Here is a 17487-nt window from a genome sequence, read left to right on the forward strand (position 1 = left end):
TTATTTTATTCATAGAGTGGAATTTTATTTGATCCGTCACAGTTTACTTCTCCTGCTTCACACCTGACCCAGACAAGGGGACATACTTAAAACTTGCGCTGATTTGAGCTTTTAGGAATTTCGGAGATTTAAAGAGTGTCTCTGGATCTGTTGATCACTCATTATGAATGTGTTTGTAGACATTCTTCACAAAGTAGTCTCGTCTGTTTTTTGATACCCAGAAATACATGGGTAGGCTTAAATGTGGATTATGTTTTTTTTTGTTTGCTCATCTCTGATGGCGAAAAAGTCTTTATAAAGAATGTTGAGATGGATTACTAATGATGGTTATTACCTCTGTGGTAAAGTTGTTATGAAGCAACAATGAAACCCAGTTTGACTTTTTCCAATAGCTTCTTAATTATGTGCTCTTCTTTCAGGGGGCAAGAAACCCTGTTATGCTAGACCCACTGCAGTTTTTGGGTCACTAAAGTGGGTATGAACTCACTCTGACTGCATGAGACTGGATTGGCTCAGCCATCACTTTTACACTATGTTTGCTTTCTTCCTCCTCACTCAACCGTAAGTATACAGCATCTTGAGGAAATGGAGCGCCACGCAAATTTAGGGCAAAACCAACTTGATGACTGCACCAGCTTTGGTGTATGATTTACCACATGCTTTAGAGAACTGTTGCCTTTCAAATATGTGCGACCCTTCAGGTTGTCAGTAGCACAGCAATGCTTCCTCTGTTATACCAGCGCCTTGTGATCCAGTCGCCAAAATTAATATTGAGCCTTTAATCTTTTCTAAAGCTGTGCCCAATGCCTACTAAAATATAACGCTGCCATCTAGTGTATACTCCAGGACTTTAGTTTGGACATATGTGCAAAAGCATGAAATTGGAAGTCAGGACTTTCTTTACAGGGTAACTCCATGTCCAATTTCTCTAAAGAGTAAGTCTTGGGGAAAATCCACAGGGCCAGAATCTCATTAAAGGCTAGCTCACCTCTTTGATGGAGGGCGTCTTATTTTAGATGTAAAACAAGGTCTCATCTCTACATACGGTGCCTTAAAAGACGAGTGGCCTATACTAAATGAATAAGAAGACTAAATGTTTCGACCCTTTTCATCCAATTTAGTGCTTTTTCTATTCAGAAGCGAAAACAGCGGCATTGACTGATTTCCATCTTTTGAATAAACGACTAACAACAATAATTATGCTAACTTAAGAGATCATGACACATATTTGGATTCTGCTTTTTTACAACTAGATATTACAAGTCTGAGAATTGTATAGAGCTAAAGTAAAGACTCTTTGAAATTGGAAAGAAAAATCTTAGGTGAGCGTTTTTTAGAAACATTGTTCAAGTACTAATGGTATATTTATGGCATTTACATACTGTGGACCTAGCTGCAAGTGCAAAGGAGTGCATTAAAAGTAAGACAATAAAAAACATTCACCTTATTTATTGATAATGTGCAGGAACAGTATTAGTAATTACGACTAAAGCATATTAGGGACTAGACATCAGTTCTCTGGGAGTTGCTTCCAAATTCTTGGAGCTTGTCATGAGGCTGCCTGTTTCATTGTCTTTCTATTTTTAGATCTCCAATGGAAGGATAATTTGCTTTAAAGCTCCACTCACCTCACGAGATGCATGGGAAGGCTTATTTTTGCATTTCAGTTTGAGTTTACATCTCTCTGTATTTTAAAGATATTATACAAGAAGAAGGTGACAATATTGCTGTGGAAGGAACTTTTGAAATGTTTAGGTTGGAGTCCTGTGTTTAAAAAAGAACTCTGGATCCGTTTGAAGCTCTAAAATAGTTTTTTTTAAGTAGTTGGTCTTTATGGCAAGCTTTTTTTCCCTTAATGTTTTACTTTGCAATTTCAGCACATGTAAAGGTTCAGCAGTTGTCAGCATAGTTTACAGATTTTCTACATTTCTTACTTTACATCTACTTAATTTTAGTGCGTTGGTTAATTAAAATTAGTATGCCTCTTTAACCAATTTTAGAGAGAGGGGTAGCCTGTTGCGGATGTTCACGAGCTAAGCAATTGTAACAGTTGGTGAGAGCTTCTGTTAGACACTGCATGTGTTTATCCAAGCATTTTAGATCTCCTGAAAGTTACAGGATTGCGATGTTGTTTAGAGATCTTCTCCAAATTGTTTTGCTCAATTTTAGTGGATCAGAGTGTGTTTCACGTGGTGTCCGTCCAGTTAAACATCATGGGTTTTTCTGTCATTATAAGGTTTGTGGGTGAGGAGCAGGGGGCTGGATTAGGCTGAGGTTATTGGCTTTTTTACAAAGTGATCGCTCCGTTAGTTGCAAGAGCCCATCTTTGTGCCCTTTTCTGAGGCATAGAGGGAAGTTGATTGGCAGATTTGAATTGGGATAATATTGTACATCCTTTCCTATGTCTGTAGCTCTGGCATGAATAACTGGTTTTATATAGATTGAGATGTATTGCATTGGTTGTTTTTTCTCAGTGGGTTAGACATTTTCTTACCACTTTTTAGGAGAAAAAACATTGCTTTCAATATTGAACAGCCATATCCTGATTATCAATTTCTCCTCCAAACAAGCTCAGCACACTCTGTTGGACATGCAACAGTCATTTTATCAGCTGTATCCAGGCATGTGCATAGTAAGAATTATTTTGTTCATTGGAAGTAACAACCACTACCAGTATACGTTTTATTGGAAGGCTGGTGTCAACAAAGTTGCAATAATCTAGCCAGGCCATCACCAAGTCTCTGATTTATTTCAATGAATGAGTATTTTAAAGAAGTGGCTCACTAGGAAGAGTTGAAATACAGCATTAATGTACACAGCCATTTGAACAAGAGCCAGCAGGTAGCCCCTTTTTCTTTAAATTTCCTTTTGAAACTGAGGAGCTGGTATGAGCTGGTATGATTGCTTGGGTGGGTAATGCATCCATTGCTGAGATTTATATGATGTATGTGATGCATGTATGATATTTATATAACCCAAAGGCCACGCTTGCCTAATTCCTCAGTAGCTGAAACTATGAGCACCATACAGTTGGCTATTAGGAACACTTGTCATATGTACTAAGAAAGTATTTATTGGGAGGAGCTACGACACCAACCAAGATGGCCGCATAGTCTCCCGGCTCCGCTGACCTCCGTCCTTTGCTCTATTATCCTGTTGCTTATCCTGATTACCTGCACCGGATCCGTGTGTGTGATCCGACTCGCATTCCAGTGGTGCAATCCCGGAGTTTCTCCGCCGTTGTGGAGCGGAGCTACGTTGATTGTCGCATTGAGGCCTAACCCAGCAGGGAAGCCGGGGTCTCGAGTGCTGGCTCTGCCGGGTCCGAGTTGAATAACAACGGACTGCTGAATGTGGTTGGGTCCGGTCTCTGGAACACTCGGACTTTTTTGATTGTTCTGCTACCATCAGTAGCAGAACTGATGGCTGGTGCCCTACAGTAGGTGAGGTGACGAGTGACGCACGGTGCTGTGTCGCGGGGGTCCCTGACCGGCGGTTCGGCATTCACATCGCCGATTCCCCCGGGTCGGTGCCTCGCTGCGTACTACTGCTCGCTAACCGTCAGTCCCTCACGGCTTACTCCTGCTCCGCCTAACTTTGCCCCGGAGAAGGCGCCTCTCCGTGGGGACCACCATGTTGGAGGACGAATGGCATCTAGCGGAGCAGGCTCGATCTGGCCCGTCACTGCGAACGGTGCTGGAGGCACTCATGGCACTTCAGGGGACTATTGAAGTCCAGGCTTGCAGTTTGTTGTCTGTGACGGATGGACTCACAGGCCTGAGACCGGATCCTGACTCGACACCCGCGACCCGGCAGCCAGCCCGCTTTTCAATAGATGTTTCGGAGACGTATTTTGACCCGGCGCTGGAAGCAGGGTTTGCCCCTACTGTAGTGGATCTACCTGACTGTACTGTGCCTGGTCACCCAATGGAACCGTTGGAGCCCCCGATTGTGTATACCTCGGAACATTTACATGTCGTCCCCAATTTGGAACTTTCTACTTTCCATCTTTTGCTGTATCGGACCGTGTCGATTCCCCTCCCCTGTCGGTCTTTCAAGATGGCGGGTGGGGTAAAGCTTGGCAGCGAAGGCAGGGAGGGGCAACATTGGTACCAGCCATCTACATTGGGACCTGCCGTTCTTTTCTCATCTGTATACTCATGTTCTGCAGACTTTTACAGTATTTTGTGGAAAGGGCTTTTCTTAATTGACGACTTCAGTGAATTTGATCGACGGGGCCAGGGTTGAGATTTTAATCTGGGTCTCTCATTGTGGCACTATGTTTAACAGGATTGTTTTATTGACCTAACGGAGTCCGGGGCGGGGCTGGCTCCGACGGGGGAAGGAGACCGGGAGTCCATAGAAATATGCCCTCCTCCGATTTCCCTCATCGAGTGGGGTTCTTTGCCTTTTTTCTTTCTTTCCCTTTCTTCTATATTTCGGGTTCTGGTTACTGGACGACAGGCACGCTGCGAGGGGGGTGGCCGTAGTCATCAGCAGGGGTGCAGGGTGGGGGGGTGTGGGGATGGGTGTTCGTTTTTATTTTTGTTCTATGGCCTCTTTTCTTCCTTCTCTTCCCTTGTCTTTTCTTCTTTTTACTTTTCCGGGTTAGTGTAGTGGGTTCGGCTTTCTTACATCCTTGTTTCTACATCCGTACCTTGACTTTTATGAGGTTTTGGTGCTATGGGGCGGACAATAATGATGGCGTAGACGATTAATAATGTGCTAGTTTATCCAGATGTTGTATGTCTTAACGCCGTTGACTTACATGATAGCGAGCTTATTTTGGACACGTTGTTCTTTTGCTCGCACCCCTTTGTGATCCGAGACACTGTACGACACCTGATCCTTTCTACTTACTATTGTAAAATGAAAACCTTCTATCCTGTTTCCAAATTGAAATGCCTTTGCAACCGATGCGCTTTGGATGGAGTTCCTATGCTCCCCAGGGTGGCGGGTTTTAAGTTGGATTGTAATAACGTACTGAAATGCTTAGCGGCCAGGCCTGGGGGTTGTAGGCCCTTGTCTGTATTTGATTGCAAATGTTAAATAAAGGTTTAAAAAAAAAAAAAAAGTATTTATTGTGTATAGTGCACCATACAAATGCTCACTAATGCTACTTAAAATTGCAGTCTGGTACAATGGGCAATTCCCACTTATCAGACACAAAATGTGAAACCAGCTGCTCTTCCCCATTCTCTGTGCAGACAATGTATTTACCTTTTACTAGATTGTGTGGATTTCTTTACCTTTTACTAGATTGTGTGGACACAGGCCAGCGTGCAAGGGACTGCCCTCTCTTTGAATGGTCACCCAGTATCGACCACCTCCTGACAATATAAGCCGTAGTGCTGGACAGATTAGGATAAGAACCCATTAATTAATCCCATGCATTAGGCCACAGAATGCAGCCTAACCAGCAATGGTCAACAACTTGGGCAGAGGAGTTGGAGTAAAGTCTAAGCTTGACTCAAGTCTAAAAGTCCTTTCCTATCCGCTTGAGGGCTCCAGTGCTTGCGGTCTTATCTCAGCAAAACAAATCACTTTCAGGTGAAGCCAACGCCCCTGCCGCGCCCGGAAGGGAAATGTCTTTAGATAGAACCAGTATTTCCAGTTCGAGTTTCAGGTGACTGCCATTGCTAACAAAAGGTGCTTTTGCTTCCGGTTCCGCGTACACCTGTGACTCCTGCTCTTCAGAAGTTAATAAGACACTGAGATAAACATCCGTGAGGAGCACAGGGTGGCTCCCAACCTTTACACCCAAGAGAATAGGACTCACAAACGACTGAAGGTTGGATACAGCAGCTTACAAGGATAAAGAGCTTTTCATAGGAGTCTAAAATAGGTTTCATTCATTTATTATTTGTATTTTCTCTACTAAGCGGAGTGGCATTTGTTTGGTTACCTGTACTCTCTGCAATGGAAGCAGTGTACAGTCCGGTCATAAGGGTAACCTAAACATATAGGAAGAGAAAAGTGGATGTCATGGATTGGAATGAATAATCTTAAAGTGACAGGAGAGGGTGTGTGGAGGAAAAGAAATCATGTGTCAAACAAGGGAGAAGGGAGGAGAAAACAGTATCTAACTCCTTCTCGGAGGCGAGGAGGGGATGAATGTCCAGATATGCTTAGGTGGTCTTTTTCAGAGTTTTGGATCCCTCCATGATGCAGCATCTATTTCGTCTGCTGAAGTAGTTGGTGGAAGAAAGGGAATTCAATCTAAAAATGGGCGTCAGACAATCGAGGTCTCCTGGGGACATTTTATGTGCCTGTGCTGTAGAACTCTACAGGAAGTTGGCTATTGAGGCACTCTAAATGTGCGCCTCAGGATCTTGAATGCGTTCTGGTCCCAAGAGTAAATTAGTGGAGTTTTATTAAAACCTGAAATGGCCAGAGACGCCTTTGTTGCCCACAGCACATGGTAACTCGTCGATTCACCTCTAGAGCTAGATTGTTGTTTTGATACGGATAGAAATATTTCCACCCCAAATTAAGTATGTGTACTGAGAAAGAAAGAATCTTTCACAAACAAGATTAGAAGAATCAGGGCACTATGATGGAGGAACTATAGCCTCTAAAACTTTGCGCGGACAGACCGGTCTGGGGCAATAAAGGCAGATTTTGAGAATCTCCGTTTTCGATCTAATGCAGGTTATTCCTGTCTGAAGTGGTTACCGTGCTGAAAGGTACTTTGAATTCACTTCCCAGGGGTCAATTCTCTGCAATACAGGAGGAGCTACGCGGGCATCCAAGATGGTCGCGTAAGCAGAGGGCACCCCCGGAACCCGCGCCGCCCTCCTGCAACTATCCTCAAAATATCCTGATTTTATTATGGGCTTTTGACGATCTACTCTTACTGACTTCAATATCCTTTCAAGAATCGAAATCGGATGTCGGGAACCAATTTTACATCAACTTCATCTTTCTGGCCCGCCCCTGATCGAGACCGGGGACTCTGCTGCTTTGGTGGGCCGAGGAGTAAGTCAACAACAACGGCCTTAGGGACATCCTCCCAGCCGGCTGCATTGTCGCTTTCAGTTTCGATTTCTCCTCGACCCCTCGAAAGACTATTCTAAGAGCGGTTCGGCTCCCAAGTCGGTGTAGCTTCGACCTGCTGTGTTGTCCTGCCATGTCCCTCTACCTTTGCTTCATCCCTCGACTCACATTCTACAGTATTGGCCTGAAATTCTGCTTTGGTATCTCAATAGCATCGGGCATTTTCACCAGGTCCAGAGGGCCCCTTCGGGGCACGGCTTCCAATACGGCTTCCAAACCTGAGTTCGAGAGGCGCAAGACGAAGACGCCGACCCGTGGGGGACCTATCCAGACTAATGTGATGGATCGCTATACGCAACCGAAGGGTTTCCCCGGCAGTGCCTGCCGTACTCTTGCGGACCCCAGGACGGACTCCACCGCGCCATCGGAGGTTTCGCTCCAGGACCTAATGAGTGCCATCACTGGGATGAAGGCTGATATGGGGCTACAATATGAGGCTATTGTCTCCAAGATCGATACTGTGGCTGTTGATGTCACACTTATCAGAGTGGATCTGGCTAAAACAAATGAGAGGGTCAAGGCTTTGGATTTGAAGGCCTCCAGTCTCGTCACTGATATGGCGGACGCACAGTCCGAGATTGGTAACCTGCGATCATCGCACGACCTGATGGCCCGACGACTGGACGAATATGAAAATAGGGCCCGGCGGAACAACATTCGCTTGGTGGGAGTTCCGGAAAATTAAGATGACACCACTGTTGACCTTCTTGTGGAGGATCTGATCCTCAACCATCTTGCTCCCGCCGGACTCAGCAAATTCTTTGCGGTTGAACGTGCGCATCGCTTCCCGGGTGGGAAGACTAAACCAGGAGCCCCCCGAGGCCTATTATTGCAAGGCTTTTCCATTTTCGGGACAGGGACGCTATCCTACAGGCCTCTCGTGGTCGTGGCCCATTGAAGTTCGACAATAGTATTGTTAACATCTACCCGGATTTTACTCCTCAAGTCCAGCGACAAAGGATGGGGTTCCAGGGAGTGAAAAGGCGCTTGCGGGACTTGGGCCTCAAGTATGCGATGTTGTTTCCAGCTCGACTACGCATCGAATATGAGGAACGAACATTTTTCTTTGATCGACCAGACTGCGCCAGTGACTGGCTTGACTCGCTGCCGAAAAGAGACGACCTGAGCAGACGCCCCGGTGGAGCAGAAGGGGGCGCATCGGCCCAGGAGTGACATTGTGGTTCTCGACGCCTGGTTTCTTGTTCCTATTCATCAGCTGAGTTATGCCATTTGCTTCTTTATTGTTAGGGTTGAGCCCGAGGGTGGTTAGGGTGTGGGTAGACTCTTTTCCTCCTCCGGGGTTCTTTGTGTAGTGTAGTTATGAGAGGGCGACAGGCACACTGCAAATTGGGGTGGCTTTTTAGTCGTACGCAGGGGTGCAGGGTGGGGGGTGTTGTAACGGGGGTTTGTTGGGGGGTGAGGGGAGGGCTTGTTTTTTGTTACTGTATTTGTTTTTTCACATGGCACTGTATGCTTTGCTCTTATCCTTCTGTAGTTGGGCCCCGAGGAGGGAGGGTTGCGGTCCTTTACCGGGATGGGGGGTGGTGAGTTGAAGTTGCTGTCCTGGAACGTTAATGGTCTGGGGGATAAGATAAAACGTGGCGTTGTTTCCCAGTTCCTCCGACGCCAGTCCCCTGACATTGCTTTGTTACAGGAGACCCATCTGATAGGGAATGCTTGCCGGCCCTGGATAGACATGGTTATAGGCTGGTTGCTCATGCTGGATTCACCTCCGGCTCCAGAGGAGTGGGCATACTGATTAGGTCCTCTCTGCCCCTTGAAATAGATGATATAACACTTGATGATAGGGGTCGATATGCTGCTATTTCGGGGAGGTGGGAGGGTAAGATGTTCTCAATAGTTAATGTGTACGTCCCCCCGGGTCTCCAGGCCACTACCTATGCTGACCTCGGTCGGATTTTGCTGGGACTTCCTGATGGTCTCCTTATTCTTGGGCGGGATTTTAATTCTGTGGTCTCTGGTAACTCTGATCGATACCCCCCCAGAGTCTTGCCAAATTCCCAGATGTGGCTTTCTGAACTGCTGGAAACCTTTGGATTGGTGGATGTTTGGAGGCAGCTACACCCCTCGCACTTGCAATATTACGTTCCATTCTGGATCCCACGGCAGTCTTTCTAGAATCAATTATTTCCTAATGCCGTCGGCCCACTCTCCTTCTGTGCGGGAGGTCCGTCACCTCCCCAGGGGCATCTCTGATCATTCCCCCTTGTGGCTAAGGGTAGCGGTTGGGGTAGGTAGCGAGGGCAGAGTTGCTCCTATCAATCCTTGGTACTTGCGAAACCCCAAGACACGCTCTGAGCTGATCAAGGCCATTGATTGCTATTTTGATGAAAATGTGGGGTCTGTTTCCTCTTCGGTTTCCCTATGGGAGGCTTTCAAAACTGTTATTCGGGGTTATTCACTGATGTTGATTGGTGCTACTAAGAAGGCTAAGCATGAAGAAATATTGCGTCTCGAGGATGAAATAACTGTACTTGAAAGTGAATTGGGTGGGAATGATACTCCTGCGACTTTACACTCCCTAGCTTTGAAACAGGCAGACTACAGAGCCCTGGTGACAGACGCGGACAAAGTTATGAATCGAGACCAGCTGGGCAGGCTCTATGATGTGGGTGATAAGGCAAGTAAGCTTATTGCGTGGTTGGACAAGTCTGAGAGAGCGAATCGAGTTGTTCCGGTGATTGAAAAGTTGAATGGGGATTGTGTGTCTGACCCGATTGGGATTGTTGACTGCTTTGTAGACCACTTTCAGACAGTCTATGCCTCTGTGAGTGATAGAGATGAGTGCGATTCTCGTTTGCTCCTGCGTGATATCGCACTACCCTGCCTCTCTGATGAGGACAGGGCCTTGATGGATGCGCCCATAACAGTGGATGAGGTCGCTGGTGCCATTCGTGCCCTCCGATCCGGTAAGGCCATGGGGCCCAATGGATTGCCTATTGAGCTCTACAAGTTGCGGCCTGACAAAATGGCGCTATATCTGAGAAATATGTTTCTCGAGGCCTTCGACACTGGCCTCCTTCCTCTTGATCAGCGCCTGGCCACTATCGTTGTCATCCACAAGGAAGTTAAACCACGTGATCGATGTGCTTCCTACAGACCCATTTCACTGCTTAATGCTGAACCCAAGATACTGGCCAAATTACTGGCTACTCGTCTGATTAAGGTGATCAGCGACTTGATCCATCCGGATCAATCCGGTTTCATCCCGCATCGAAGCACCGCCCTTAACCTCAGGAGACTTCATGGAGTTCTCGTGAGAGCCGGAACTCTGACTGAATCGGCCATTTTGGCCTCCCTTGATGCCACCATGGCTTTTGATACCATCGAATGGCCTTATCTCTGGGCAGCTCTCTCCAAGTTTGGTTTCGGCTCGAATTTTATTGCCTGGGTTAAGCTCCTTTACGAACGACCACTAGCCCAGGTGGTGGTGAATGGCAGGGTGTCTGGTTCTTTTGCACTTGGGTGTGGCACCCGACAGGGTTGTCCGCTGTCTCCGTTGCTTTTTGCCCTCGCTCTGGAGCCGTTAGCCGTGTGGCTTCGCTGGGAGCCCTCGATCAGGGGCATCCAGTGGGCCCCAGACTTTGAAGACCGAGTCTCGCTATATGCAGATGACATTCTTCTTTATCTCACCTCACCCCGGAAGTCTCTTAATGTGCTTTTTGATGTGCTCACCTCCTTCAGGAAGAACTCGGGTCTTGTTATTAACTGGACCAAATCCTGTGTTTATGTTCTGGCCGGGGATCTCCCTCTGTTACCCCGTAGATTCCAAATTCAGGTGGTCGAGACTGGTTTTAAGTACCTGGGGATTCATGTCTCCTTGGATTCCTCCGTCCGTTTCGACAGTAATCTTCATGCTCCTCTCCAGCGGCTTAAACTTGATGTCTCACGGTGGCGTCACTTGCCCTTCTCCCCATTGGGGCGTGCGACCCTCTTTCAGATGATGTCGCTCCCTAGGTTCCTGTATGCACTTCTGAATTTTTTTGATCCCATACCTTCCGGGTATTTTCGTGAGGTTGAGAGCCTTCAGAGACAATTGATTTGGGACGGGCGTGCTCGTATCTCCTTACCAAAACTCACTTTGCCGTGGTACGCCGGTGGCATCGCCCTCCCTTCACATTAGACGCTACTACTGGGCCTCGCAGCTGTGCGCGGTTAATCACGTAACCTACGCCCCTAGTCCTGCTCCCGCCTTTGCGATGGATACACATCTCCTGTCAGGTGGGAATTTTAACAGGGCACTTTATTCTAAGGAGCCATTTAGCGCCCTAACTGGTCCTACGAAAAGTGCTGTGCGAGTGTGGCGAGACGCGAATGCTGCTATGGGATGGAGCGATATGTTAACCCGAGTGACACCGTTGTATGATTCTGATAGACTGGGCAATTTGTGGAGAACGAAAGGATTCGATAAATGGGACATGATTGGTATTAGCAAGGTGGAGGATCTTTGGTCCAAGGGTAGTGTTAAGACTTTTGAGGCGCTCAAAATAGAATATGAGCTTGACGACAAGGAACACTTCAGGTACCTTCAAGTGCGGCATGCCTTGACCTCCGTCTTCCCCTCGGGGACGGTGATTCCCCAGTCCTCTCCGCTAGAGGATCGCATTCTTGATGGCCATGTGCCGGACAGTACTATATCCCTGATTTACAAAAAACTCATCAATAACAGGGCCGATCTTCTGGTGCGACTTAGGGCTTCGTGGACCGCTGACGGCTTGGAACTCGATGACGAGGATTGGCAAACGGCCGTCTCCTCCCCTAAGGAGGTGGCCATACCTGCCCGTCTCCACTTTGTACAGTTGAAGATCCTCCATCGAGTATATATGACTGCTACGCGTCTGGTGCGCATGGGTTACTCCCTTGATGGGTTATGCAAGCGAGGCAGCGGTATGAGTGGTACCTTCCTGCATATCATTTGGGAGTGTCCTGAGGTGTCTGCCTTCTGGTCTAGAGAGCATGCGATTATGGAAAGGGTCACTGGGGTCTCTCTACTGCCTGAGGCCCGACGATGCCTTCTTAATGTTTGGGAACCGACGGACTATAATATGGCCCAGACTTTTTGGGCGACTCTTGGTAACATGGTTGCCAAGAGGGATATTGCGCAACTCTGGGGTTCCCATAGACCACCCACGATAACGGCTTGGAAGGAGAACATGGACTGGTGTATGTTCAGGGAAAAGATGGTCTATGTGGCTCGGGCCGACCTAAGAAATGGGGCAGAATTTGGTCCCAATGGAATGCTTACCGTGGGAATATTTGCACCCCCCCCCACAGGACTACACCATTGATATTTCACTGTCCCCTTAGTTGACGTTCCGGACGTTTGTCTGTAATAATATGTATTTATTGAGCTGCGCGCCACCCTTCAACCCGAGACATGTGCTTCATTATTGTATGATAATTGGATTCTTTGCCCTCTCCTCTTGAGTCCCTGCAATTGATTTTTGCCATGTGTTTGTGTGGTTTTTATGTTGTACGTTTAATTCATCAAAAGTTTAAAAATGAAACCTACTATGCTTATCTTTTATTCTACGTTATGCACATGGAAACACTGCGGGTCTTTAACCCGCATGCAAGATGAGAGCTCCATTGTATGATGTTATATTGCTGAATGTCATAGCAGCCGGCCCGATGGGTTGTAGGCAGACAGCTGTATATTGTGCATAAAAGAAATAAAGGTTTTAAAAAAAAAAAATCAAAAAAAAAAATCTCTGCAATGCTACACCCAGTAGCAAAATTAAGGGGTCTTTCCGATTGTTGTCACTGAGTGAAATGTAAAGGTCTAAGAACTCGAAGGTTGATTGGCAACCAGCATACTCTAACTCATTATGGAATGTGGGCTGCTTTCAAGGGGTGAGAGCGGAGAGTCATGCTCAAGATATGGGCGAGCAGCACATGATTAGCATCAGTCAGATCATTATTGTACGGCTTACAACAAGGGTTGGGAGCACAGAGCTGTGCTCAATGGATGGCCAAACAGCATATTTGTGAGCCAAATGACCACGATACATGGCCTGCTTTAACAGGTGGGGGAATGCAGCCACCATTATCAAATGGCCAAGTAGTATTCTCCAGGTTCTCATCTAAATCACTATGGCACGTGCCCACTTTAAGTAGGTAAGTCTATAGCACTGGGGACTAGCATAAAAAGATTACTATTGGTCGGGTTTTAGGCCTGGCCTAAATTTAAATTATGGCAGCATAATTACCGTAACTTCGGGGATTCTATGTTACGCGAAATGTCCAAAATTGTGCTATCATGCCACTATGAGTAACTATGCACTATTCACTGTAAGATTTACAGCAAATACACATGAATAACAAAATGCAAAGAGTTGTTTGTGGTGCTTTTCTTGCAATATTTTTAAGTGCAAAATATGTCCCGCATCAAAAATTTACATGAGGACGCATTTCACACTTAATTTCAGTGCTAAATAACGGCTTGGCACTTTATGTAATTACGCCTCCAGCTGCCAAACGTTCATGTAATTACACAAAAGCATTTATTGTATAATCATGTGTTTTTGATTAGACCGATATAAAGACCATCTGTTAGCTCAATACTGGCTTGCATTCGTAAATGCATCAGTGTCTTAAGGAATCTTTGCTAATGGGTTGGAACGGGGCCAGATAACACATATCCTCAAAGCCTAATGTAGCCCAGGGGCAGCTAGAGAACTATAGACCTGTTTCTAGTCTACCTTGGCTTGGCAAAACCATTGGGAAATGTGTAACTCTCCATATGAACAATTATATAGCTTAGAATACCTCACTTTTGTCCATAACAATCTGGCTTTAGACAAGGCTACAGGATGGAAATAGCAACGCTAATAGAGCTGGAAGATATCCATCACATACTAGACCAAGGGGAGGCCTGCCTATTGGTCTTGTTAATGGCCTTTAACACACTTGAGCATGCTATTTTTCTATAGATGGAGGTTCAAAGACACTGTCTAAGTTGGGTCAGATCCTTCCAATTTCTCAAACTGCAGAACTTTATGTCACTTATAGAACAGCTTTGCTATGGCTAGGACCGGCTTTGGGTGGTTCGACCGGTGCAAACGCACCTGGTGCTAACCTGGGTTGGGTACTGTCTTTAGAAATAATCTATGGGTTTAAATGCACCTGCCAGCAGTTTTCGAGGCAACAATAATAGTGTCAAAATAACTCTAGTGATTAACGTTCCTGTTGAAGAGAGATGGCGTTTTGTCTAGTGGCAGTTTTGACTCACCATAAAGTAGCCCAGAGGGTTAATATGCCTGCTGCAAAGAACGAGTACCATGCAGTTCACAAACATGTATTTTAGGTGTATAGCCCAGTGGGTTACTGCTTTTGTTACAGAGATACTTTTGTTACTTGCAGGTAATACGTTATAATCCTAATATAACAGTGACCTATGAACTGTCAAAGAGATGCATGTGAACTGCATGGTATAGGTTAGACCATAATGTTTCGACCCAGTCATTTTCCTAATGTTGCTAAAAAGGGTTAGTTTGGGTAGAAATACATTTTTATGAGGAAGGCCAACCCAAACGTCTGTGGTACGTTTTAAATCCTGAGCTTGTGCTTCTAAAGACTTGACACTCTTAAAATATACTGCCTACTAGTATGAATGATGTGATTCCTACACCTTGTAATCCTCATGGTCCTGTATAACAGTTCCTAAAGGCTGATTTACACACAGACGATTCATTGTTTCGTTATAATGTGTGTGTGATGTAAAGTGCTGTGACACCCTATACTGGTATGAGTAGGGCTATAAAGCAAATTAATTTCATCTGAGAGAGGGACTATTGGGAGATTATCGGGCACTGTTGGAGGGTGGCAATGAGGTAATCCGTGGAGAAGTCATCAGGGGAGGGGGCACATAAAAAAAAGACTGTCGCACCGGGCGACACCAGTGCTAAGGCCGGCCCGACTAAGGCTCGACCCTTTCCCCAGCCGTCCTGAAGTTTTATATTGAACCGCTGAGTCCGCTTTTGGAAAGCACTGGAATTAATTTCCTTCAATACGTGGACAACACTGAACTATATTATGTATAAAGAAGTTCTCCATCTACGATCATCTCCCACTTCAGAGAGGTATGAAGAAATTACATTAATGGATATCAGACAATTGCCTACAATTTATTCCACAGAAGACATAGCTTTTACTTATGTCCCCAAAAACTAAGAAGATACACCATAGTCTTTCTGCAGAACTAGTAAATATTGGAATTACCATCTCCATCAGCTTCTGTCAAATCACTAGGGTTTGGATCAACACCACCCTATCTATGCAATAACAAGTGAACAAACTAGTGCTGACTGCAAATTTTCATCTAAGCCAATTAAAAATAATTAAGTTCCAACTATCCAACGAACAGCTAAAGTCAACAGTCCATGCACTAAATATTTCCAGAACTGATGCAGGGAATGCCACCCTAACCGGCTTCCCAGTAAATACCCTCTTAATGGCTGTACTCCGTTCCACCCTATGTTTAATTGCTGAGACACAAATATGATCACATCATTCCATTTTTGCAGGATTACCCTGAGGGGCTCGGATAAGGTTTAAGATCTGCTGTCTTACGAACAATGGCCTCCACAATACCAGACTGCGCTATCCTGACAATCTCCTCAACATTTCAGGTGATCTGCGCTTTCCAGAAGCAAGAATGTGCTTCTTTTAGAAAATCCTTAATTGCAGACCTCTGAAATATTTCTTTTAATGCTTGGCCACTTCCACCTGGAACTCCCTCCCTCCACATTTGAGATCAGTACTGACCATTTTTTCTTTCTTTTTTTTCGCCTTTTCAAAACTTTCCTTGGCACACCAGGCATGATCCAAATCCTTAGTTTCAGAGCTCATGTTCATTCTTCTATCTACACAACACCCCAATCTCACACACATACCCTGCTTGTTAGAGTTTCCCCTCTTGTTGTGGTCCAGGTGTATTTTGTCTCTACTGAAGTAATGTTCTCTTGTTGGTTGACCTATGTGTCTGCAGTTTGATATAAAGTACTCCACTACCGTTTGGTCCATCAGCGCTATATAAAAAACTTTTTAATGAATAAATCTGTCCCAAAAGAAAGCCAGAACTGTAAGAAAACAAGTACTGCCGACGGAAATGAAGATGCAAGGAAAGAAAATGCATTGACCAGCAGGATGGCTCGTTCATTCACATTCCCTAAGAACGAAAATGCAAATATGTTGGATTGTGTTCTACAGAAAGCCCCATTACCTGCTATCCTGCCAATCGGCAAGGAGTGGTCATCCGGAGGGGAGACTGACACCATGATATGGTTCATGTACGCCAACTCTTCCCGATGGGAGAGATTCATGGGTTTCCCTTCCCTGAGCATTCCATCCTCTGAGATCCTAGAGTGCTTGAAATCCACCGGGTGCCTCGTGTTCATGATGAGGGGGTGCATGATGGGGCTTGGCATGAGCTGGATCACTCGAGGGTTTTCCTGCCGGGGGCTGGGCACTTTCCCATGGTCCGATAAAGGTGGTGGGCCGTGGCTGTTCTCCATGGGGGAGACAGCAAGCGGGTAAGACTCCTGTGAATGGTGGTTGTTTTCCAGGTGTAACCGGGCGCTGGACAGTCTCTCTGCTGGCGAGAGGCGCCGGATAGTATTGTCCATGGGAGACCTCTGAGGCTGTAACTCAGGATCTGGTGAAGGCCGGTGATTGTTTGTTATGGGGGACCGAGAGCGGTGCAGCAGCTCAATGGTCGGAGGATTGCTGGGGATTTTATCAGCAGACGGCCTTGAAAGTCTTGGAGAAAAATTATCTGTAAATAAATGAAAAAAAACAAAACATTATTTCACCAATATTTGCACTCATATCACACCCACGTCCAAAGTAATCGCGTGGTATGAAACATCCACTACTTAGTTTGTGTTTAAAATTAAGTCTCGTCAAGGACATAACTTTTAGTTTAGGGCAATAGTCAGATCCATCGTTTACTTATCAACTACAACAGTACACTACACTTTCAAGTATGAAAGAAAAAAAATGTCATTAATCAAATCACCTTACTTTATCACATGGTATAAAAACAGCATTTGAACGTTTCAATCATTGCATAATTTTATGAGCGTAAACAATTGAGACATTTTGATTCTAAATCTTGTAAATATAGACTATATTACTCATGTATATGTCTGTATAAATGTTTATAGTTTGGAGAGTCTACTGTGAGATATGCAGGGTGATGTCCTCCTAATTCTAGGAGTTAGAAACAATCCCGAGTCAACAAGAAAGTAAACAAGTTCAACAAGAAAGACACCCTCTTTTAAGACCCGTAAAGCTCGTAACCTCCCCAGAGAATAAAATCTCATACAATTTACTGTTTTCATTCAGTCTTTTCCCCGCTTTCGCACCCCTCTCCCTATAACCAATCCTGCTCAAAACACACTCAAACAC

The 17487-nt window shown here is 45.5% G+C and overlaps 1 protein-coding gene across 4 annotated transcripts in view; it reads right to left on the reverse strand.

Moving 5' to 3' along the window:
• ETV6 (ETS variant transcription factor 6) overlaps positions 1–17487 on the reverse strand; it is a 279401-nt gene that overhangs the window by 45775 nt on the left and 216139 nt on the right. For all 4 annotated transcript variants that reach the window (XM_086952934.1, XM_086952936.1, XM_086952935.1 and 1 more), the window contains exon 5: positions 16301–16852. In XM_086952934.1, coding sequence (XP_086809060.1) covers positions 16301–16852 — 552 coding nt within the window. The remainder of the gene's footprint in view (positions 1–16300; positions 16853–17487) is intronic.

This window comes from Lissotriton vulgaris, chromosome 1_2 (genome assembly GCF_964263255.1).
Source record: "Lissotriton vulgaris chromosome 1_2, aLisVul1.2, whole genome shotgun sequence".
In the NCBI taxonomy this organism is placed as follows: domain Eukaryota; kingdom Metazoa; phylum Chordata; class Amphibia; order Caudata; family Salamandridae; genus Lissotriton; species Lissotriton vulgaris.